General features: G+C 53.3%; 9 protein-coding genes across 9 annotated transcripts; 4 read left to right on the top strand and 5 right to left on the bottom strand.

Moving 5' to 3' along the window:
• Positions 1 to 193: 193 nt before the first annotated feature.
• Positions 194 to 2715, top strand: Z520_04951 (uncharacterized protein; the record flags this gene model as incomplete). The annotated part of the gene is made up of 3 exons (XM_016775455.1): positions 194 to 256; positions 306 to 423; positions 476 to 2715. The coding sequence occupies 3 exons, from the start codon at positions 194 to 196 to the stop codon at positions 2713 to 2715; spliced, it is 2421 nt and encodes an 806-aa protein (XP_016633498.1).
• Positions 2716 to 3317: 602 nt separating this feature from the next.
• Positions 3318 to 5108, top strand: Z520_04950 (uncharacterized protein; the record flags this gene model as incomplete). The annotated part of the gene is made up of 6 exons (XM_016775454.1): positions 3318 to 3665; positions 3835 to 3960; positions 4114 to 4195; positions 4329 to 4435; positions 4589 to 4872; positions 4967 to 5108. 6 exons carry the CDS (start codon positions 3318 to 3320, stop codon positions 5106 to 5108), a joined length of 1089 nt encoding a protein of 362 aa, XP_016633497.1.
• A 365-nt stretch (positions 5109 to 5473) lies between these two features.
• Positions 5474 to 7207, bottom strand: Z520_04949 (uncharacterized protein; the record flags this gene model as incomplete). The annotated part of the gene is made up of 1 exon (XM_016775453.1): positions 5474 to 7207. One exon carries the CDS (start codon positions 7205 to 7207, stop codon positions 5474 to 5476), a length of 1734 nt encoding a protein of 577 aa, XP_016633496.1.
• A 628-nt stretch (positions 7208 to 7835) lies between these two features.
• On the bottom strand, positions 7836 to 8482 carry Z520_04948 (uncharacterized protein; the record flags this gene model as incomplete). The annotated part of the gene is made up of 2 exons (XM_016775452.1): positions 7836 to 8050; positions 8107 to 8482. The coding sequence occupies 2 exons, from the start codon at positions 8480 to 8482 to the stop codon at positions 7836 to 7838; spliced, it is 591 nt and encodes a 196-aa protein (XP_016633495.1).
• A 368-nt stretch (positions 8483 to 8850) lies between these two features.
• On the bottom strand, positions 8851 to 9552 carry Z520_04947 (uncharacterized protein; the record flags this gene model as incomplete). The annotated part of the gene is made up of 1 exon (XM_016775451.1): positions 8851 to 9552. The coding sequence occupies one exon, from the start codon at positions 9550 to 9552 to the stop codon at positions 8851 to 8853; it is 702 nt and encodes a 233-aa protein (XP_016633494.1).
• Positions 9553 to 10479: 927 nt separating this feature from the next.
• Z520_04946 (uncharacterized protein) lies at positions 10480 to 11430 on the top strand (the record flags this gene model as incomplete). The annotated part of the gene is made up of 1 exon (XM_016775450.1): positions 10480 to 11430. The coding sequence occupies one exon, from the start codon at positions 10480 to 10482 to the stop codon at positions 11428 to 11430; it is 951 nt and encodes a 316-aa protein (XP_016633493.1).
• Positions 11431 to 13448: 2018 nt separating this feature from the next.
• On the top strand, positions 13449 to 15929 carry Z520_04945 (uncharacterized protein; the record flags this gene model as incomplete). The annotated part of the gene is made up of 1 exon (XM_016775449.1): positions 13449 to 15929. The coding sequence occupies one exon, from the start codon at positions 13449 to 13451 to the stop codon at positions 15927 to 15929; it is 2481 nt and encodes an 826-aa protein (XP_016633492.1).
• A 2630-nt stretch (positions 15930 to 18559) lies between these two features.
• On the bottom strand, positions 18560 to 19737 carry Z520_04944 (uncharacterized protein; the record flags this gene model as incomplete). Its single annotated transcript, XM_016775448.1, has 2 exons — positions 18560 to 19472; positions 19610 to 19737. 2 exons carry the CDS (start codon positions 19735 to 19737, stop codon positions 18560 to 18562), a joined length of 1041 nt encoding a protein of 346 aa, XP_016633491.1.
• A 1044-nt stretch (positions 19738 to 20781) lies between these two features.
• Z520_04943 (uncharacterized protein) lies at positions 20782 to 23154 on the bottom strand (the record flags this gene model as incomplete). The annotated part of the gene is made up of 3 exons (XM_016775447.1): positions 20782 to 21161; positions 21743 to 21833; positions 21928 to 23154. 3 exons carry the CDS (start codon positions 23152 to 23154, stop codon positions 20782 to 20784), a joined length of 1698 nt encoding a protein of 565 aa, XP_016633490.1.
• Between the last annotated feature and the right edge of the window lie 337 nt (positions 23155 to 23491).

The raw sequence follows: 23491 nt of genomic DNA, 5'->3' as shown, positions 1-23491 counted from the left end.
CAAAGCCTTGTCCAACTCGGCCCACGTGCCCTCTCGACATCAGACTTTTCTTTTTCCATGTTTTATTGAGTCCTGGAAGACATCGTTTGTATAGCTCCCGCAGAATAAGCTGGCCTCTTCCGCGTCTCGCCTTTAGCAACTAGCCTCACCAGTACCTCTTATAATTTGGCCGGTCCGACTACAATCATCCTCCATGGTTGACGGCGAGCCTGAACTGAGACTGCAAAATGCCGTGGAGAATAGTCCATCAGTCTATGTGAGTTTTGTCGTCATCGTCAATGGCTATTGACGCTGACTTGAAATAGCTCCGTGCGCACAAGGGCAATCCCGTGGCCTGGCAAGAATGGTCACCCAAAACTCTGTCCCTTGCAAAGCGGTACCAGCGACTTATATTTTTGAGTATCGGCTACAATGCATGCCATTGTAAGAGACCCAACTCGGCTTGCTGTGCTTGATCTAACTTGTCTCTCCTAAGGGTGTCATGTGATGGAACGGGAGTCGTTTAGCTCTCCTGATGTGGCAGAGATCCTTAACAACTTCTTCATCCCAATCAAGTTAGATCGGGAATCACGGCCTGATCTAGACGACATCTACATGAGCTATGTCACGGCGACGACGGGCTCCGGAGGCTGGCCTTTGAATGTCTTCCTCACTCCAGATCTCAAACCTGTCTTTGGGGGCACGTACTGGCCCGGACCTACCCCGACCACGAATCTGAAGCCGGCCACTCCTCACGACGAGGCGCCAGTCACATTCATCGGGATTCTCAAGAAGATGAAGGAGGTCTGGACCACGCAACGCGAAAGGTGTCTCCAATCGTCTTCGGAAATTACGGACCAGTTACTCGCGTTCGCCGGCGAGGGCATCCATTCCCATTCAGACAGCCAAGCTCGAGAAGCTGAACCCACTTCGTCCGATCCACCCGAGCCACTGGACCTGGACCTGCTGGATGACGCCCTCAGCCATTTCATCTCGCGCTACGACTCAACACACGGGGGATTTAGCCCGAGCCCTACAGCGCCCAAGTTTCCGACACCTTCAAACCTCACCTTTCTTCTTCGTATCGGCGCAGCCATAGCTCTGCCTTCCACTCACACGCGGTTTGGTTTCTTCAGCCCAGTTCCTGGGATCTTGGGTCGAGAGTCATGCCTCACCGCTGCAAGGATGTCTCTGCATACTCTTCTTGCCATGTCACGGTCCGGTTTGAGAGATCAATTAGGCTATGGATTCCATCGATACAGCGCCACCGCCGACTGGAATCTCCCGCACTTTGAGAAGATGATGTGCGACAATGTGCAGCTGCTCGGCTGCTACTGCGACGCCTGGGCACTAGGCAGGGACCCAGAGATTCTCGGCACGATCTACAACCTCGTCGAGTATTTTACGAACCCTGAGTCCCCGATCGTCCATCCGGAGGGTGGTTGGTACTCGAGCGAAGACGCAGACTCGCGTACCACCCTTTCCACCATGAGTAATGGAGCAATGTCGGACGACAAGAAGGAAGGCGCCTTCTACGTGTGGACGTTCAAGGAGTTCCAGTCGATCCTTGGGGAACGGGATGCAGCGATCTTGGCTCGGCACTTTGGCGTCCGACCGGATGGCAACGTACCCGCCCAACATGACATGCACGACGAGTTCCTGACCCAGAACGTGCTGCACGTCCAAGCCACCCCGTCTATATTAGCCAAAGAATTCGGCATGCCGGAGGAGGAAATCGTGCGGATAGTCAAGTCCGGCCGCGCACAGTTACGCGAGCACCGCAAGACGAAACGCGAAAAGCCCGAGGTGGACACAAAGATAATTGCCTCGTGGAACGGACTTGCCATTACGGCTCTGGCGCGCGCAGCCAACACTCTGGCGACGATCGACAAGCACCGCGCCAACAGGTGTCAGGACGCCGCCGAAAGGGCTGCAGCCTTCATCCGGAAGAGCATGTATGACGAGGCTACAGGGCAGTTGGTGCGGGTGGCAGGTCCACCGGCCTCGCAGCTCAATCAAGATGCCGACAACACCAATACCGCCTTTGTAGATGACTACGCATATCTCGTCCTGGCTAATCTCGCCCTGTACGACCTGACCCTTTCTCAACCGTACCTCGATTGGGCTATTCAGCTTCAATCCTATTTGGACGAACATTTCATCGCCAGCACCACGGGAGGATACTTCCAGTGTCCCAAGCCCCGCGACTCCTCAACCACAGAACAAATCATCCGCCTCAAGCCCGGGACCGACAACGCCCTCCCATCTCCCAACGGCATCATCTGCACCAACCTGCTCTACCTCTCTTCCTACATCCAATCCCAACACCCGTCCCGATCCGCATCCGAAGCGTCCGCCTACACGTCCCGAGCCCGCGCGCTATTAGACGCCTTCGCCGTCGAAATCATCCAGCATCCTTTCCTCTACGTCACGCTCTTGGGAGCAACGGTCATGGAGCAAGTCGGCGTGAAGACGATAATTGCACCCATGACGGCCAAGGAAAGCGAGCTCAGGAGATTGAAGGGGTGGGGGAGGACCGTGGTCAGGGGGATTGTGTCGGAGGTGATGATCTGTACGAAAGATGGGGTGTGTCGTGCATTGAGACGCGAAGACCTGGAGGATGTGGATGACTTGGACGCCGAAGCCGAAGAGGAGAAAGCCAGGGCCCTTGGGAAAGTGGACAGCGTGTCTTCGGTGGGGGAATTGAGGAAGGCTGCTGTCCCGGCTTCTGCGTGAATTGGTTGGTCACTCTTGCTGCTGCAGGAAGCTGGGATACAGGATCTTCTTCTCGGTCAGGCGTTGGAGGTGTGACGATTTTTCTTTCCCGTAGCTGGAAATGGACACGCCCAGTGCATAGAGAAGGGTCGAGTCTATAGGTCTAGGTATTGCGTGCTTTTGAGGGCGGCGTGCGGGCGTATGTAGGGGTGTTGGGCAATTCTCGTACTATTGCTCAATCTCATCCACGGCCGACAAATTCAAGGGGATTTTCATTTTCGTGAATTGACCAACCATACCTTCGCCGGTCCTATCGCGTCTATCGACAGCGCAACCAAATTTGAATCTTTATAAACCCCGCCCCCATGGAGGGTGAACGACTCCAATCCGGCGAGCGGAAATAATTATTAATTCTCCAGATCCAAAGTTGGAGAAACGAAAACAACCAACACACTTGCTTTGAAATGCTACATTCGTCAAGAAGACCATATCCCGCCGACAACAAGGCCAGCCAGCGTCGAAGGCCTAAAAACAAGCAAGGTGTCGGTAGAGGATATTACCTCGTATCGTAGATTCCTGATTTCGCATTCCTCCAGCACTCCAACGACACCTCCGCCAACACGATGTCCCACACCATCCTGATCACCGGAGCCTCAGGCTACCTAGGTGGCACGCTGCTCGCGCAGTGGTCGCAGGCCTCACTGCCGCCGTACAAGCGGCTCTTGGCGTTGGTGCGCACGGATGAGCAAGCTGCAGCGGTGCAGAGAGAGTACGGCGGCGGCGCTGTGGGAGCGGAGCCCATCATTTTCAACACCAAGGACGAAGCGGCCGTGCACAGAGCCGTGGTCGACAATAGCATCACGATCGTTTTTTTCTTGATCGACGCCATGACGGCGACGGCGCAGGGGTACTTCATCAGTGCGCTGGCTGAGGTGAAGCGGAGGACGGGGCTGGATGTTCACTTTTTGCATGTATGTTTCCCTCCTCGGGTGTGAGATGCCGGCGAACAGACACAGAGATTCTCTTCCCAAATTTTTTCCTTCCTAATCCAGGAACTCACGACGCCGGTGGCCTCTCGCGAGAGAAAAATACTCTGTTCTGATCGCTTACGTGTGATATGATATGCACTGCAACGAATAGACCAGCGGCGCAAAGATCTTCTCCAGCCATGCCGGCGCGCCGACAGACCGACCGCTCCTGGACACGCAGGAGGATCTGTACGAGATCCAGAAGGCGCAGAAGCCGGCCATCCCGCTGATACAGTCGGTAAGCATTCTTTCAATTCCGCTTACAGCCCATTGGGAGACCACGGAAGAGTAGAACCCCTTCTTTATTCGGGGAGAAAAGACATAAAAAGAGAGAAGTAGAATCAGATCGAAACACCTCTGAGACGCTGGCTAACAATGGAATGCATGTCAGGCCGTCGACACCAACAATAAGGTCATCGAACAAGCCGAGTCGCTCGGCGTGCCCAGCTATATCTTTGTGCCTTGCATAGTGTGTGGGTTTTTCCGAGCCCCTTCCGCCCTCCTTTTCTTTCCCCAATAGTCAATCCCCAAGGAGGCTTTGTTGGATTGAATTCTGTGAGATTTGAAGACTGACATGCCACATATGTATCTTGACGGGCGATATAGACGGCCGAGGCGAAGGATTCGGGAACCGCATCTCGATCCAGACGGTCGCGATCGTGCAGGCTGCACGGGCCTTGCGGCGCGTGTATAGCGTCGACAAGGGACGTCCCGTACGTTTCGTCTTGCTCCTTTCTCCTCTCGAGCTCATGATCACGAAAGAACACAACTTCCCCAACTTGCTATCAGTGATGCTGGACCGGACACTGATTGACTAAACCTCCTCTCCCTCCCTCCTCCCTTCCTGACTAACGTCCTTCCCCTAGTCCTGGCCCGTCTGCCACGTCTACGACAACACAACGCTCTACCTCGCTCTCCTGCGTGCGATCCTAAAAGGTGAGAAACCCGGGAGCGGGAAGCACGGCTACTACCTCGCCTCGTCCGGACACGTGGCGTGGGAAGACCTGTACGCGGCCATAGCCGGGGCGTTGGCCAAGCGCGGCGCGGTCGACGACGAGACGGTCCAGCCCGCGACGGAGCAGACGCTCGAGAGAATGGGCAAGGCGCTGGGCTGCCCCAAGGAATTGGTGGCGTTGCAGCTTGGTGGACGGTACGTATACATTCTGCATTACTCTCGGTCTCGGTATTCCATGATGATGTCTGCGCGAAAACACGGGCTCACATTTTACCTTCATAACATCTAGATGCACATTCACCCCTCGTCACGGCGCGGAGGACCTGGGCTGGAAAGCAAAATTCCCGGCGGAGCATATCCTCGTGACGGCGGGGGAGGAAGTCGACTTGATCCTCGAGAATTTGAGTTTGGGAGACGGAGTGAGACCCTAGAGATCCAAGTTTGACGCCGGCTTTGGAGGGTGGCCGCTCTGGCTGAGCCGCCGAGGCACTGTGCGTGTGCACATGTCGCTTTGCCATATATAGTGGGAGCTTAGCATGCGAAATTCAAATATAAGATTCCGAAACTCTAGAATAGGATGTATATACGGCCCTGCCGGCAGGTTGAAGAAAAAGCAATCCGATTCTCGCCAATGTGGCCCCATACGCAATGGCAATCCTCCACCCCTTCCTGTCCCTTGTCGCCTTACCTTTCCGATTTGCACGGTACTTACCCCTTGATCCAGCATTCGCTTGACCCGTTTTCCTACATTTTCCATTCCCATCCCCCTCAATCCCATCATCTTTTATCCGCAGTCCTAGTTCGAACCGTCACCAGCGTTTGGCGGTGGCGTCCGGACGATGAGTCTCAGACGCAGTCTCTTCGGCGGCGCCTCGTCTTCTCCGCTATTGTCAGTCCCACTCGCTGCTGCTGCTGCTGCTGCTGCCGCTGTTGCTGTTGCTGCTGCTGCTGTTGCTGTTGCCGCCGCTGCTGCCGCCCTTTGCCGCCCGGCTGCGGCTCTAGTTTGTCGCATAGGGGTTGCAGTGAAATGACGACGGCTTACTCCAGGAGTGCGCTTTGCGCGCTTTGCGTGTGGGCCCGTGGGCTCATCACTCGCGCTCTCGTCCGCTTTATCCTTCCCCTTTGTATCTTTGCCAGGGCTCTGCTTACCTGTCGCCTTACCGTTGGGCGCCTTGGGACCGCGCTCTGCGTCCTCCTGTGCCTTTTCCGCGGCAGCAATCACATCGTCCCACTTCCTTTTCGGCGGTGGCGGCTGATGCGGATCCGGCGTAAACTTCTTCATGTCGTTTTTCAGGCCATCCGCGCTGGTCCAATAGTGCATACCAGGGTCGAGCTCCGGTTGGCTTTCGTTTGGATGCTTGTCAGCCCTGGTCGGCGACGAGGGTAGACTGGGAGGCTGGTGACGTATCACGCGACGTTCGCCGCCCGAGGCGGTGCGGTATAATGTGCTATCGGCCGGATCGGCGATATAGTTCACGTCCTGGCGCGCGCGTTCTCCAGTGGTATCTGTTTCGATTGGGCCAATGCCTTCAGCGAGTAGCGCCGCATTTAGCATAAGCTGCAGACGACGTTTGATCAACCGCTCTTTGTCTTCTGCAGAGGCTTCCTCGCCTTCTGGCCCCGATGGAACGTCCGTCGGCTCAACATGGGCATTAGCATCCTCACCTTGCTCCTCTGAATGTGGTCCTAGCACTTGGTTACGCAGACAGAGCAGGGTTTCCGCAGCCTCCAGTGTCCTGGGACTGTGGCGAGGCTCACCTTGTTCCTCGGAATGTGGTCCTTGTACTTCGTTGCTAATACTGAGCAGGGTTTCCGCAGCCTCCAGTGTTCTCGGACTGTAGCGAGGCGTGTCATCCGCAGGTGCAGTGGGCTCACCCACCTCAGCTCCTCCAGCATTATCTTCCGTTTCAGACTGGGCAACTTCATTTTCGCGCTCCACCCGTTTCGCTGGTCGGTCGACTTCTGCTTGTTCTCGGGACTCTTGGGATCGTTTTCTCTTCTCTCCCACGACGGAAGTATTTTGCGAAGTCGCAGGATCTGACGCTTTGGCCGCTGATTTCGCTTTTGCAGATGCTGCCGAAACTTGCGCTGGTAATGTGTTTGGTATGTTGTTAAGCAAGGCGTTTCCGAGCTCGCGGATAGTCTTACCCTGCAGTCTGCCTGTCGTATTTGCTGCATTCGTTGTTGTCTGTGCACGAACAGGCTGGACAGGCTGGATCTGGCACACCAGGTCCCCAGGCGCAGGAGCCATTTCTGCTTCCGAGAAAGCCCTGATTTGAAGAATGATACGTCGGCCAAGGGTGGCGAAATGCACCACGATGGCTTCCATGAGAGCATCAGGGACACGAATTCCTGTTTGCGTTGCGAGGACATCTCGTATACGGCGATGACTGCCTGTGGAGCTAGCGTTCCAGTCTCTGTCCAGCAGAAACAGGGCTCGTCGGTATAACCATGCAGGTATACTTTCTCCAGGGGCGGAAGGGGCGGTGCATGGCGTATTACCAGGAGTTGTCAGAGATGAGGAGTCCATATTGAAATCAACAGAGGCTTGGGGTTGAGGATACTTGCTGTTAAGGTAATTGGTAAAGGTAGAGATATAGGGGTTGCTTTTACGACCACTCAAGTGTCGACTCTTGTAAAGAGGATATGATGAAACGGTCGTTGCATTCAAATACTCTCAATCATATACTTCGAGTTTTCCTGTGGCAAGAAGAGCACCTGTCAAGGTGCAGGCTCAGGGGTGGAAATGTACTTCGACATTTCCTCAGCGCGAACAAGAGATGCTCTTTCATCCTTTGTCTGGTACAATGCCTCATTGTTTTATATACAACGAAAAGCAGTCCTAAAATAACTGATGTTTACTCGAATTAGCCCAAACTTCTTTGTCTAAAGTCTCGTTAGTCTTTGTCTTCAATGTTGAAAGAGCTGTATGAAAGGCGGTATGTGTGAGTCTTGCTTGACTCGGTAAGGACACTTCGCATATCGTAGCGAGTCATCCATTTTCAACGGTCTCATAAACAGGAATAGGTCTTCTCAGCAGCAAGCTGCAGTTAAGACACCTTCAAGAGTCATGGCATCTTCAGAATTTCTCCTGATCTGCCGTTGCGTCGCTTGTCTAACGCATAGTATATCTTCCGTGGCGTTGAATTCCAACTCTATCAGGGGTTTGAAAAAGGAGGGGCTTGACCCGGCAGAGTCAGTCCCCCTATTCGGGACCAATTGAGTCCCCAAGTGGTGGCCAGCTCCTCGAGACACGTCTCGAGGTTTTGTTGAACGTCGATAAGGCAGTCAGCCGGTTCGATGACGACCGGTCTCATATCTGGCCGGTAGACCTTGATGGAATAGAACTCGAGCAAACTTCGTACCCAGTCAGCTGTTTTCGACTATCAGAGAACATGCTCCAGTCATAACAAGGGATTTGTAACACACGGTGAAATTGAAGTTCCTTAAACTCGACCACGGTCCGCGGAAAGTGGCGATGGACCAACCAAAACTCATCATCTCGGACATGCATCGTCGGGTTCTTGTTGTCTTTTGTTGGGTTTGCACCTTTTCTTTCCAGCAGACGTTTCCTTTGTGCCTCTACAGTGGCTCTCGCCTCCGGGGTGGGCGCAGAGATGGGGGCAATGGCATGATAGGGTCTCCAGATCAGACCATTTTTGTTTCTTGCTTCTTGGTTCTTGAGCCTGTCTTCAAGGATTGAAAGACGGGACCCGAGGCCTAGTGTGGAGCGGTTGCCTTCACGCTGAATAAGTTCGTTTTGGATGACCTGGAAGATGTTCAGGCCCAGCTCGGCAGTCTCCATGTGGTAAGAAGGTTGTTGAAAAAGCAGCGTCGACCTACATTTCACATAAATCAGAAAAGACCCTAGAAATCTGCTGAACGCGCGGAGATTTAAACTGTTTGAAAGGTGAGACGCGGGATGGAATCGAGGTGTTGCAGCATTGGCACACGTCATGAGGAAGCCGCCTTCGGCCAGCCTTGCGATGCATGGCCACTCCCTTTCTTCAGTGCTCGCCGAATGGAATCAATAATAAACGGCATGACCAGTGGTTTTCGATGTTCTCAAGTACTGGCGGTACTGAATCTAATACCGCTGTAGCTGGTATTCAAACTGTCCCGACACTGGATAACAAATGTGTCCTCCCTCAAACTGCCGGCAGTTGTCTCTCGCTACGCCTTCGTCCGCAATTCTTCTGGGGTGTCTTCCTGATTATCCCACCTCCCAAGTTTGAACGCATCCAGCGGCTTGATCTCTTCCCAGACTCTCCATGTATGTGGAAACTGGCCTTGAACATCCACGCCAAACCGGAGGGCTCCATCTATGGCTGGAGCAAGGGAACAGTCTGCCAGGGTCACTGTATCACCAACACTATATTTGCCGCCATAGGACTTCACGAGTGCCTCATATGCCCGGAATCCCAGGGTCATAAAATGTTGTTGCCACTGTTTGGCCTCGATGTTGAGAGGCTTGATGAAATTCAACACGCGCAAATTCGTGACAGGTTGGATATCGCAAGCCACAATGTTCACCAGCTCTCTGACCCTGGCTCTTCCCACTCGATCCTCTGGGCTGGGCAACAGCTTCACCCCATTTCGTTGTTCAACTTCCTCGAAGAATTCCAAGATGGCCACCGACTGTCTGATTCTGGTGATTTCGTCGCCCGTTTCCAGGTCACTCACAATCAAAGTAGGCACAGACTCACTTGGGTTCAGGAAAACATAGTCCTTGTCATGCTGTTCGCCTTTGACCAAGTGGATATATTTGTATTCAAGCGGGATGTCCTTTAGATTGGCTGCAATACGGATCCGGGCGGAGCAGGAGCTGCGGAAGTAGCTGTACAAGGTATACTTGTACTTGGGCTGCTCGGACATCTTGACCGGATCAGGTGATTTTCGTGCTGAACGCGTCGTGCTGTAAGTTCGAGCTTGATACTGCTGCTCCGTTTTCTTCCTCCCTCCTTGTTCTGGCCCTTTTCGGAAAGAAGCTGGTCAGACTGACCGGGCTAGTAGTGGAATCTGGGGGTGGAGTATGCCTAAGGTGAGACTTTTGATGGAGATGGACCTAAGATGCAGGGACGAAATAGACCGTTTCCTCTGAGCCCTGATCCTGCTGTTACAATGGTGATAGTTCGGCCAACACAAGCCCCAAGCCTCGTCCGTGCTGCTAAACGTTTTGCCGGCCACTGAAGGCGTAGGGGACCACAAATCAACCAAGTGGCTAACGGGGTCGACGAGAACTGTTGCCCCTTTCCAGGAAGCCCGAGACAATGCCAATATCAATTTATTGAAATCCTTTTTGCTCCAGCTGACCTTTCCGAGCTCTTTATAAGGCAAGCGCGGAAACCCCGCAAATCAAGAGCGGACCTCATTCCGAACACGTACAAGGGTCGACCCCCATAGCAGTTTAGAAGCGGAAGGATGATCGTGAAGCACCGAGCCATGGCCGGAGGATGCGAGCAGAGCCCATCCCCTGGAGGGACTGGGACGGGGTTTTGGCAGCTCGTAGAGGAACAGCCACCGACTTGACTCAAAGGTGATGAACGTGAGCTGTGGTCGAGGATGAAGTGATGAGGGCGGGAAAACTTCGGTCTGTCGAATGCTGTATCATGCCTATGGGGCATTGCATGATGATGTTCATGTCTTTTGCGGGGGAGGGGTCAACCAAACTTTTTCTCCGAGACGACCATCAAGATGTGAGATGACTGCGTTCAGATCTTAGACCTCCAGCTTCTCCATTCCTCGTAGCTGCAGGAAGTCGAAACCGACCACGCCAAACGGACCTTTTCGTATTCCACCATCATGGCAACTCGCGCCATCCGCATTGGCTTCGTGCCCGAGCACTACCTCCTCCCGCTTCATTTCTGCAACAAACACAACCTTTTCCCCTCGTCCCTCCAGATCAACCTTGTCCCGTTCCCCTCGGGGACCGGCCACATGATCACGTCCCTTCGCTCCAAGGAGATCGACCTAGCAATTGGTTTAACCGAAGGCTGGGTCGCTGGACTTCTGAACCCCTCTGTCCAGGGCCAATCGCTGCAAGAGAAGGGGTATTCCATTGTTGGGTCATGGGTGTCGACTCCACTTCGATGGGCTATCGTCACGGGGAGAAACCGAGACGATATCTCGTCGGTGGATGATCTGAAACAACATCGACGAGTGGGCGTCAGTAGGATGGGCAGCGGGAGTCACATCATGGCCTTTGTTCTTGCGCAGCAGGAAGGATGGCTTCATCACACCAAGGATCAAAAATCAGAAGGGCTGACCCTCGTGCCGCTGGGTCCCTTTAAGGATCTTCGCGACGGAGTCACTGGGAACATCGCCGACTTCTTCATGTGGGAGCATTTCACTACTAAACCCTATTTCCACGGGGATGACACACCCTTGAAGAAGATTGGAGAGATCTATACCCCCTGGCCTAGCTGGCATATTGCTGCTTCAAGTGACACATTTCCTGACCCGCGCTCGGACGAGACCCTGAAGCAGGTTTTCGATGCGCTGGACAAGGGAATCAAAATGTTTAACGAGGATCCTGACGCTGGAATTAAGATGCTTGGGACAGGCGAGGCGGGTTGTCATTATTCTGAGGAGGACGGAAGGGAGTGGCTGGAGGACGTGAAGTTTGTGGATGGGACGAGAGGGGTGGATGCAGGGGTAATGGGAGGAGTGGTAGATGTCCTCAAGACGGCTAATGTCATTGACACCACTGTAGAGATCCGAGAGGGTGATGGAGTCATTGGAATTGCGAGGTAGGTGGAGAGAAGCAGGATTAGACCGGGGGACCTGGTTCATACGTGTCCCTAACAGAGCATGTACAAGTACCAAAGGCATTTCCAAGAATAATCCAAACACATAGACAACTACGGGATGTGTCGAGCTGGTCCTGAAATGCTCATACCTTACCGGATATAGGAGACCACCTTTAGCTGTGGAGAGCGAGGACAGTCCCTTGCTTGCTTACCTGAAATAGAGCCGCCGGCGTGGCTCCATGACAGAGGCCGTCCGGGGTAGGCTCATGGCTGGCTGGCGCTGCCCCGTCTCTTCCTCTTGTGCTCGGCATCTAGGCTCGCAGCAGGTTGATCAAGGAGCTTCCTAGAGCATCTTGGCCTGTCCGACTCCATCCGATCAATGCAATCGACAGGCTGACGAACGAGCGGCCTTGTTGGATAGCAACTATTTGTCCTGCGGATTTAGGCGATCATTTCCGTCTGTGTTTGGCATGCCCGCTTGACCATTCCTTTTTGAGAGTGAGCAGTGCGCGTTTCTTTTTTTCTGGCACCAGTATCAATCCATTTGTGCAGCTAGGCAGGTAGCCTCTGATGATCTTGATCGATGACGGCCTCAGCCAGCGACTGCTGGTGTAAGGGAGATCGAAGGCACATTGGACAGTAACACAGGTGGCAGTAGAACCAGCTACAGGCTCGCCGGCTTACCTCTCTGAAGGCCGAGGTGAGGGATAGAAGGTTACCGGCGGCCACTTGACGACGTTGGATATCCGCGACAGATAGTAATCCTCGGTGTGTTCAGCTCATAGATGATGTAAAAAGGTAGATATCACCAAGATTGCTGCACATGGGAGAGGTGATGATATGTAAAGGCCAGAGGAGTGGAACGCACGCAGGAAGAAAGAAACCCCAGATGGATTGTGAGATGGCTCGATGGGAAGCATGTTACTCAGCCTACGTCATGGCCATAATTTTCAGGTCTGACAGAGCAGCACCATACAGTTTGCAATGGCTTATTTCTGTCAGACAAAAGCACCCTTCCGCCTCACCTCTGCTGGCCGCCTGGGCGCGGGAAGCTAGGTAGGCTGCCCATGTTCCATTGCGGGATTTTCAGGCGTCATCTCCGGGCTGAATCCTCAACTGGCCAGGTGCTTGGGGGCGTTGGGCGAATCTCCGGGGCTTCATACTGGGGTGCGACTGGGCTTTTTAGGGGCGCCATAGGTACACTTGGTTTAGGAGTTGCTGTGCCTGCGCTGCTCCAGTAATCCGACCTTTTTCCATTTCTCGCTCCCCTACACTGGCTTGACTGGCTGACTGTTATCTCTCTGATTTGTCTTTTTTTTCTTCTCGCTCGTGCTGGTGAAAGGAAGAGTCAAAGGACCAGATTTACTGCTTATTTCCCCTCAATTCTCTTGCATCCAACCTCCTGCTCCTCAACCTCTGGCCCTTCCATGAGCCTCCCTCTTGATCTGATTCGTCTTCTGCTGACTTCTTCCACTGCCTGCCGTCGCAGCAGCTGGCTACTTCTCTGACGCTTTTCTCGCCCGCGCTCTCCCTCTGGCACTCGCACGAACCCCAGCCCTCTCAGCTTAGGCCGCCATTCTCAATCTCGCCTCCACCCTCACAATCTTCGACAGTAGCTCCTCTTCAGCCTTCAACAGACACGTTCACGTCCGCTTTTGCAGCTAACTAGTATCTCTCTACCCTCGCCTTTATCCATCCCTTCTTCGCTGATCATCCTTGCTTCTCGTGGTCGCTGGCTGCCTGCATATCTTCCTGTCGCTCCTCCACCAGGCAGATATAATACACTCTCACCGCATATCCGACCTCACCTTTATATGCGCTTACTCTCCGCAACTGTCGCATCCAACGCTGTTGATCCAGTCTTGGACACACTCTAGTTTCAAATATCGACCGAGACCGAGCCCTAGCCCTTCTGTGATCTAATTCATTGCGCCAGCCATGTCGGCGCACACTCCCACCTACCTGTAGAGCATCACTATCCTTCAGCTTCGATCCTACTGGCTCTCATTATCATCGACGAAGATGACGCCGAGATCTACTATCAGCAACAACCCATCTCCCAGTGTCGGTCAGCCTACGCCGCCCGCAATCCCTTCGTCGACCTCGGGGACCGCTGTTACCAATGAATCCGACAGCGACAATCAACCGGAAGAGCGTCCAACTCATACATCAGAGATTGGCACCCTCAAAAAGCTCCCCAACCATGGCACAGCTTGGCTAGGTAGTTCTTCTGGCGTCTACTTCGTCAACACCGTGCGACGAGCCTTTTCCGCCGCTTTCGCCGCGTCGAATCTCAGCGGTGCCAATCCCGTTCCCGCCAGCGAGGATATCCTTACTGGCGAGGACGCCGAAGGTCGCTCCTACAATGGCCCCCTGTATGAAGGACCAAGCACATCCGATCAGTTTCCCCAGACCCTTGCCTCCGCCCTGGGTAAGCCTCCAGCGAAGAAGATCGCCGTGGAATTAGTAACCTCTTTTTTTACTGTATGGCATCCGCTCTTCCCCTTCCTCCATGGGCCTAGTTTTATCAAGGACATGGAAACAATATATGCCTCTCAGCGCCGACCTTCAAAACCTACCAAGGACAGCCCCGCTCCGAACGATCTGCGGAAGCTGCTGACTTTTCAGCTGATCATCAACATTGCGTCTCTGGACCGCAGCGATATTCATCTTCCCATGGAATCGCGCGTTAAATCCACCGCCGATGTATGCCGAGTGGCTGGATGCCTGGCCATGGACCACGATTTAGCCACCATACAGGCTATCCTTGCCGCCGAACTCTACCTCACCGCTACCCTGGCTATTCGCCAAGCCAGCACCGTTGCTGGAATTATCATCAAATTGATCTATCACGCCGGCCTCCACAGATGTCCCCTGCGTTATGCCCAACTTTCTCTCGAAGAGTGCGAAATCCGCAAACGGATATTTTGGTCGGCATATGCTTTGGATCGGCATTGTAATTTGAGTCTCGGCGATCCGAACGTGATTCAAGACGATGACATTGATGTCTGTTTGTCCGGACCCGAACTTCACAAGGCTCTTGCGCGAGATCTGATACCCAATCCGGACGGCGACATGAGCATGCACATGCCCCCTCCACGTACGGTCACAGATGATCCACGCGTGGCACAGTCTGACAGCGACGGACCTGAAGCTCAAGAAAAGCGATTAAGAGAGGCGGCCCTGACGGCATATGTGCAATGGGGCAAGTTAACTGGCCAGATCATCGAAGTCTTTCACAAAAGCATCAACCACCGTTTTCCCAAGCATGAACAAATTCTTCGCCTTACCAGCGACATCGAGACTTGGTGGAATGATCTTCCAGGGTTTTTGAGTGGCGAGGTCGAAGCTGGTCACGAGCGGAGCAACCGTGAATCCGGCGAAATCACGAATCCAACATCTTCGACGACCAACGGGCACCATGGAGGTGCAGGCAATGGATCCGACTCATCTCACCTCCCTCCCCCCCAACAACACCTTGCGAGCTTTTTCAAGATCCTGTACCATCGACTACTCCTTCTGGTGAATCGGCCTCGCCTTTCCCTGGACCAATCAACCCCAGAATTCCAGCACGGACTGCAAGTATGTATAAGAGCTTCGCGAGGGATTGTTGCGGGTCTAAGAGCGCATAAGCAACACGGCCAATCTATGTTTCTTCCTGGTCTGCTGTCCGCTGCGTGGATGTCTGGCCTTATCATCGCGTTCGCCTGCCAATTGGGCAAATACGCCAAAGCACGCGCGCTCAGTGACATGCAAGCGTGCCTGCATCTGCTGGAGAGCATGAACATCAGATGGTACACGGTGCAAAACTGTCACAAGGTTCTGAGCCTGCTCCTCATCAACATTCAGTCACGGAAGGCCTCCATCAACGGTTTCCTGACTGTACCTAAACCGGACCAATCCCCGCAGAGTATGCCGGCCGAGTTCGATCAACCGTCCCGAAAGAGACAGCGGACCACAAGTGGTAATGAAGATGCAAGTCCTCGGAAATCGTCTGTGGCCGAGTCGACCACCAGTTCGCCGGTCCAAGGGCATAACTCAACAGGTGCTGGAAACAATTCCCACTCACGACTGAAACAGCAAGCCTCCACCCCCAACAGCACTCAAACATGGACACCCTCGACCACGTTCGACCCGAATAACCCCTCGGCACTTACCAATCCAACGGGCTCGCTCTCGTCGTTTGACTTCTCAAATTGGGACCGTGGTCAACCGACTACTCAACCGCAGTTCAATCCTGGTATCGGCAGCGCGGTCTACGCGACTCCGCAGGATCTGGCGTTTGCACAATCAACCATGAACATGAACCTCCCTGGTCAAACGGCGTCGGGCGGCATGGGAGGTGATGGAAGCAGCGCGAACATGCAAGAGTACTCGGACCCCATGTTCTGGGGCAATATGGACTATAACGTTGCGGATATCTTTGGATCGGCCACTTGGGAGAACATGACGGGGCCATTTGCCCCGGGTGGCGGTGGCGTCAATAGCGGATGGGACATGTGAGCACCGGACATATTGAAGACGGAGGATAGATCTGCTTGAATCAGGAATATAGCGACAGACCACAGGGATCTTATGCAAAAGCTTGGGGAAAGGGAAGGGACGGTGGTCTTTGACAATGTCTCTGGAGGACATGATGGAACAGGACGGAAAGGGAGCGCTCTATAAGCCGCTGCTGCTTCTGGTCTTTCTTCTGGTTACACCTTGAACGGAAACCATTAATCCCTGCATGAATCAGTGGAGTATGGAGTTGTAGTGGTGGAACAGTGGGGGACCTCGAAATCCGAGTGTTTTTGGCGTCCTGCAGCGGAAACTGTATGATACCTTTGTGGATCCGGTGCCCCGGTCGACGGCGACCTTTTTGATATTTTTGAATTTGATGCAGTGGGCGATATCATACCAGTAGTCTCAAAGCGACAGTGTTTTCTTTTCTCGTGCATATATATGTATCTGTAACAGACACAGCAATAGCCCGCCCCAGAGGCCTTTGGCAAGAATACGAGGTCCGAGTGAGATTTTGAGATGAAAAACCCGTCTCCGAGGAGATTCATAACCATATACCAAGAGTACAACTTGTTATGAATGCGACATTTCAATTTCACCATATACAGCAGAGTTATAGTACTTACCGAGTTCAGCATCCTACCCGACAGAGCTCATCGTCGCCTTTCGTCACCCCGCGTCGTGTGATACCTTAGGCTTTCATGCACATGCAAGTGCAGGGATGAGATGTATCCCTTTCGGGACGATGAGATCGGCATCTTCCTTTCTGAGTGGAACCTGCCTCATGGAGCATGGTGGCCGATTATGCAAAGGCATTATGTAAGGGGTACTATCCGGCGCACCGGGGCGGCCGCTCTGGAGAGTTAAGAGCGGCGTGAGATTCCGAGAAAGAAAGAAGGGAAGAAATGCCGGATTCTTACTAGCCAGCTAGGTACATACGTAAAGCCCGAACTCACACGGTCGACGAGGCGATTACTTAAGAAATTACATTTCGCGGCCATGGCTTGATTTTGAGTAAGTCCTATGAGGGTACTCACCTGTGTAAACTTGTTCCCAGATGCACAGGCGGGGAGTTTTCCTGTGTACATTGTTGATACGACCAGGGCGTGGGCGTGGACGTGGACGTGGACGGTAGGTATTCTCATATCCGCGGCCAGGAAAGAAAAGGGGTTCAAACTGTGTGCGAGTCTACACAATCGCGCGCACGGGGGATCATAGACGCTTGCACTGCCCTACCCTGCTTTGCTTGGTTGGGGACGCAGCTTCCCTCACCTCTCGCGGAGGAAGAATCAAGATGGTAAGACTGTCTGTCTGTCTGTATGTATGGAACGGTGAATGTCACGGATATGGATTCTGATTGTAGAGGTATAGAGTGTTGAGTACGAGGTATGCATATACATGTATACACATGTATATACGTACCTACACCCGCGGCGACTAGAACATCTCGCTGGCCAAGGTAAGAGAGGGAAGACAGAAGATGGCAAGACTGGCAAAAGAGGAGAAGAGAAGATATGGTACTAGATACACACCTATGTACCTACCAGGTAGGTACCTACTGCATATGGTAACGACTCCAACCCCGTAACCCCCGGATGAGAATGTCGTGGCTCTCATACCGGAAAAAGACAGACCGTGCGCTTTCCTTCCGGGCCTCGTTTATTGTGTCTGTCTCGCCAGTCCTGTCGAACCCTGTCGAGCCCAGTCCAGTCCAAGCCTGTGGTCTGCGCTCTGTACTCTTCTGTCTGGTGGTTTGATAGTGTAAGCAATTCCCACAATTTACCCCGGTGTTCCTGGCCCCTTTGTGGGCCGGCAAAGCTCCGAAATAACGAGTATATCATCAAGCACACACGCCCCCAGCGACAGCCACCACTAACACGATGATGATGATGACGATATCAAACGATCCCAGTCATTGGGACGCCGCACAGTTTCCAGGCAGCATGGAGCCTTGCGATTGTTCTGCGTGCCCTAGCTCCACTTGCCGTTGTTCCCCATCCATCTTATGTGCCTAGGTAGTTCCTCAATTCCGCTGTGTTCGACGGGTAAGTTGAGCGAGGTGTAGCGCAGCACACGCGAGGAAGACAGTCTAGACACGAGAAGGAAGGTCAGAACTTGTGGCCGTCATGCGTGAGAGAGAGGGAGAGAGTGGAGCGCAGGCGTCTGCTTCGGTAGGCAAGATTACCTTTGTATTGTCCGTAGTGACATAATCCCAGTTAATCTCTGTTTGTCTTTTCTGTACATGGGAGCTCTTTAGACAAGACGAAGACAGGGACAGAGCTGGGCTGACTCCCTTCCCTCCCACTCTATAGCGAACCCGGCACTGTCCCCGTCCCCGTCCCGCTGCCGAGCGCCTGTTGGAGGAGGGACTCGAAATAGGCCTCGTCGATGACGGCGCCAAATCTGCTAAGATCGAAAAGACAAGAAACAAATTAACCATCAAGAGCTTTGCAACAAGATGCGATCAAGTCATTTTACTCCTTTTCTTCGCATTCCCCCATCGCCAACCCCTCGTATAAACAGCCCGCATGTAGGGTCCTTTACACAGTCCATATTTTGGGTTTTAAGAGTGGTTGACAGCGAATGAGTTGGCAAGGAGTAAAAGAGAGACTGTGAATAGACAAAGTAGCTCACCCGTAACAATGCACCTCAGGCAGCAAGGTCGCTTTCAGCGCCTCAAGTCCGTCTCTTGTCAAGTCCCCAAAATTCGGATGCTGGCGGACCCTCTGCCACGCTTCTACCGGTGTGATCTCCCCATCCAGCGACAGTTTATCAGAGAAATCAAGTAGTTTTTCCAACTCCACGGCAGGGACACTCCATCTTGTTCCGCTCGGCAGCCCAGATCCCGTGTTGACTGCTGTCGATGAAGGTTGGTGAGTTGCTGTGGCAGGCTGGGCGGGTTGAGTGCGGGCGGGCGAATGCCACATTATGGGAGACATGAGCATCATTTCGTGTCCCGAGCCGTCGTCGGCTGTGGCATGTGCGGCGTGGTGTTCCAAACAGACGTGTTCAAGTGCAAGCACGAAATCAACTCCCACCTGCGTAGCGCCGAGGCCTTGTGGGTGCTGCATGGGTGTTGAAATTGGGGGCACGCTTGCGGTTTGGGAGTAGATGCTGGGTTCGTGGAGACTAGTGGGAGCCTCGCTGACGGTCAAGCCGGAAAATAGATCGCTAGAAGAAGTGGTAGAGCCGGAATGAAGGGTGTTGTAGGGGAGGTCGGACGAGGTTGATATATTTGGTGCCGGTGGTGCATACACCAGAAAGCCCGAGTCGGATTCCGGGGGCAACTGCGCCCGAATGTGCTGCGTCCGGGAGTCCGGAAAGCCAAGCAGTTCGATGGTGGCCTGCGGGCTCTGGATATGAGGATCTGATGCCAAATCCAGCGGCAAGGGAATCTTGTGATACTTGATCAGTTCTTTGAGCCGGCGGATGGCGTTGCGGCACGCTTGCAGTTGGGCTTCGTGGGCCGAATCGCGAGCTCGAAGTTTGGCCACTTCTGCCTCCAGCGTCTTGACATATGTGGCTTTTCGATCTCGATGTGTCCTATTATCCGGTGACGTGATCGAGTCTGGTTAGCTAATCTAGACATATCATGTTATATGGGGTCCGCTGCTGGCGATGGGTGGATGGGTGTCGCTCCTCTCCAGCATCGATGGTGCATGATAACAGAAGGGCCTCACCTCTGAGCACGCCTAACTTGCTCACGTCGTCTGGCTTTCGCCTCTGTCTCAGTATCACCACCTTCGGATGGTTTCGACTTTTCGGTTGCTTTGGGTACTGGGGAAGTATGAAAGAGGTTAGTGACCATCGTTGGCCAAGAACCGTGGGCAAATAGTCTGATTCTGTGCAAGTAAAGGCTAGGAATGAAGCCCTAATGCGATCGTTGATCCAATGAGATTCGGATCAAGCGCTTCATGATGATGGAAGGCTCCAATCCCCCAATTGGTAGATTTGCTTCAGGGGAGCAAAAATGTACTCACGAGGAGAGCGTCTAAGCTTCGATAGCCAGTTTGGCGACGGCGACGAAGACTTGTCTGACATGTTGCCGAGCCAAGAGGGCCAATAGCACGAGTGCTGATACGAGCCTTAGATGGTGACACGACGACACCGACCCTCAAGCTCAAGGCACCAGCTTGCGACAAATCACAGGCGTGCAGGATCTGGCACGATCAAGTGGGATTCCACAACTCTGGAGAGCCAGCCAGCAGGATGAGGACTGGGAATGCCTGTCTCGCCTCAAACCGTGTTTAGAAGGGACTGTTGGTTGCAGAAGATGTCTGGGCTGGAGAATTAGTCTCAACCTGATTATGGCATCATGCGGCCTTGAGTCCTCGAAGGGCTAGACTTACAGAAGTCAGTGTGTCCAATATAGTCTCAGGCCACGAATACTCCTCGTGGTCAGGGTCGATGTTCACTTCGTTGTGCAAAAGGAAGGGGAGATTTTTCCAACTGGGCTTCGACATAGACTATCGGCTCTTTATAGAGCTATTGCAGATTTTACTGCCATGTCAGGCCGTCCGCTTCTCCCTTTCGTCTCTGGCACATAGACAAACCTCTAGACTTCAGGACGTGATTGGTCGTTGTATAGGCGAGAGTACTGAAACTGGGATGGCTGATGTTGAGTCAGGAATCTATGGGGACGTAAGCACACCAAGTCTGTTGCAGCCCTATGAAACGTCGCAAGACAGCTAAGGTGACGCTGCTTTATGAGAGACTTCCGCCGGACATTTTTGCCTGTGGGTGCCTGTGGTCGGTGGGACAACTTGGTCCGCATCTCCGCCGAGGCTTGATTCTTGTTCAGCAGCTTAGGGAACCTCCTGCTATTCGTCACTAAGACGCCTCGCGTCTGCCACTAGAGAAGTGATTGGAGAAGCAGCGAGAGATAGACTACCAGCCCAGCCAAGCCCAGGTAGTACAAGAACACGCAGAATTTGAGCAGTGTCATAGTGCGCCGCATCTCTTCCTGTCCCATCGGCTTGGATAGGTAGTTGATTCGATACGTGCCTAGCTTGACCTCAAAGATTGGATAGCGCAGTTGTTCTGGCCGGTAGATATTGCCACTTTCTTCTCCGCTCAGTGACTGCCCAATCAAGGCGTGTGTGGGTCTGTTGAGCGTTTCGTTTTCCACCAGTTCTTCCGCGGCGCAGGTGTATGTTGAGGGGACCGCATGATTAGTATCGACCGTGCTGTTGCTAACGCAACAAGATTTTCCTGCGTAAGGCTGTGTAACCCCTGGAGCATTTGGTTAGCTTATCTCATTTCACAAGCCACGAGGGACTGTTTCAAGAAAAGCTGAGTGAGATGGACTCACGGCGAAGTTGAGGCATGGCGGACGGGGCCAGAGAGCGACGGTGCTAAAGCACCAGGATGACTCGAGGCAACCAAGTCAGGCAGTTGCTAATCCGCGCAGATCCCGAAGGTGATAGTGATAGGCCCACAGTAGCAGTCGCTCGGCGAGGTCGGCGAGATATGCAGGGACGAGCGAGCTCCAACGAGAATGGAGTGTTCTTCGTTTACTTAGGTACACAAGAGAGATTGCGACTGGGGAACAGTATTCATCTCGTATTTTTTGGTCTGCGACGCGAAGCAAAGTATGGTGAAGATAGCATAGCGTCGCGTCGCGTCCTGTACTGCCTGAGGTGAATCGAACATTGGCTGTCCACATGTCTAGTGATGAGGCTGTCCCGGAATAAAGTGCCAGCTTGTGTCAGATTCGTTCTCCCACAATTGAGGAGGGTCATCTTCTGTTCTCCACCGGGGCAGTGGACATTCTCCTTTGCCATTGATGAACTCTTCTATCTTGAACCGCATACCTGCTCGAGCATAGGGACCTTCGTACGAGTTCGCAGCGAAGCAACTTGTGAAATCCTCTTCACTGTGAGAATGCCATTCACCGCAGTCCTCCTGACTCTTTGTTAGCGTGAACAAGTGGTGTTGAAAGGAAAAGGGCCGTTGGCACAAAGCACCTTCGACACCGCCAGGTTTCGAGGCAACTTACATCCACGTACCAGGTTCCAAGCAACTGAACCCTCGGAAGACGCCGCCTGCGGAGATGCTCAAGCAAATCTATCAATGACCCTGTTTCAAGCCGACAGTCCTTCATTGCCAATGACTTGAGATTCTTACCCTCGTCCAGAAGGGCCGCCAAGTCAGCCCAAGTACATCTGAAAAGACTAAGTGTAAGAGACTTGAGGTGCGGCAACCACAACCGGGGGAAGCGGTCGATGTTCGTCCTATCAAAAAGATCGAACGAGTACTCGGCCTCGAGACCTGGTGGGAATTCTAGGTCCAAGTGCTCCAGCTCCGAGGGATGATTCAACAACATCCTCAGCCTTCTTGCGGCCAAATTCCTCCCACCGAAGTAGATCTCTCCAGTACCGCTTCGAGAAAGCCAGTCACTGTGAGGAAAAGAGCTGATTTTCATACAGAGTCTCTTCAGCCCTTGGAAGGTCTCTTCCAGCACTTGAGAGCCGTGGATGGTATCGACGGTGAGAAGTTGCTGCGGGATATCGATGGCTGTGAGATCAGCCACTTCACAACCCGAAAGTTTGGCCGCCTGGAGGAAATTGATAAAATGATCCAGGCAATGCTGTCGACGATTTGCGACTCTGCGGCGCGGATCGGGATCATAGGGTTTGTCGTTGGCGTATTTCTCAGGATCGAACGCCTCAAGCTCTTCCAGCAGGATTTGAGGCTCGGCCATGATCAGCTGGAGCCGCAAACTGGGGCTTGACTGCTTAAGCGTGCCCATTATACGCATCAAGACGTTTCTCACTCGTGATTCAGCCATGGATGCTGCTTGTTGATCGAGGTGCCAGCGGTACAGATCATATCGACGAGCCAGGTCCGTGGTGAACCTGGCTTGAAGACGCTCGTGAAACTGCGTGTACTCGTCCCTGGTAGCTCCAACAAGGCTCCGTTCCCAAGCATTCTTCTTGTCGTGGTATACTCCAGTCTGCCAATATCGGTAGTCGGCATATTCCAGCTGGATACCTGATTCCAAGGACACGCAGCGCAGCCGAGATGCTATCGAGGGCCTTGCCGCCAGCTGCTCTAGCTGATACAGTCTATGGTGGTTGGGGTAGAGGCGAAACTCGAAGTCGCGGAAGAGATGTTCCTCAGCGATAACGGCAAATGCTCTGCAAGTAAGGCGAAAGGAGCAAAGGGATGGGATGTCCAAAAATAGGCAGAGGTGGTCCACCAATTCGGGAGCAAGTTGGTCCATGATGAGGATATTGATTCGATAACCCAACTGTAATGAATTCAAAATCGTTTAGCCGTGCTCAATCTGACACGCGATGGTCCTAGCCGGGGCGATGCTGGTGAGGCTCGACCATATATAACATCAATGGCTTCAGCCTGATGACAATGGACCCGCCAAGAGTGACTCTGCGGTGCTTTTCAGCCTGTCCATCCACGTATTCGCTTGCGTAGACATACCAGCGACGAATATGGGCTGCCTGCGACAGATTGGCACAGCATGGACTGTCCTAGTGAGAGTAATATGAGCATCCAAGGGTGAGAAGAGGGCTGAGATGATAACAGCCCGAGAGCCTCACTAG

The sequence above is a fragment of the Fonsecaea multimorphosa genome (assembly GCF_000836435.1).
Source record: "Fonsecaea multimorphosa CBS 102226 unplaced genomic scaffold supercont1.8, whole genome shotgun sequence".
Classification (NCBI taxonomy): domain Eukaryota; kingdom Fungi; phylum Ascomycota; class Eurotiomycetes; order Chaetothyriales; family Herpotrichiellaceae; genus Fonsecaea; species Fonsecaea multimorphosa.
This window is presented reverse-complemented; position numbering and strand designations above follow the sequence as displayed.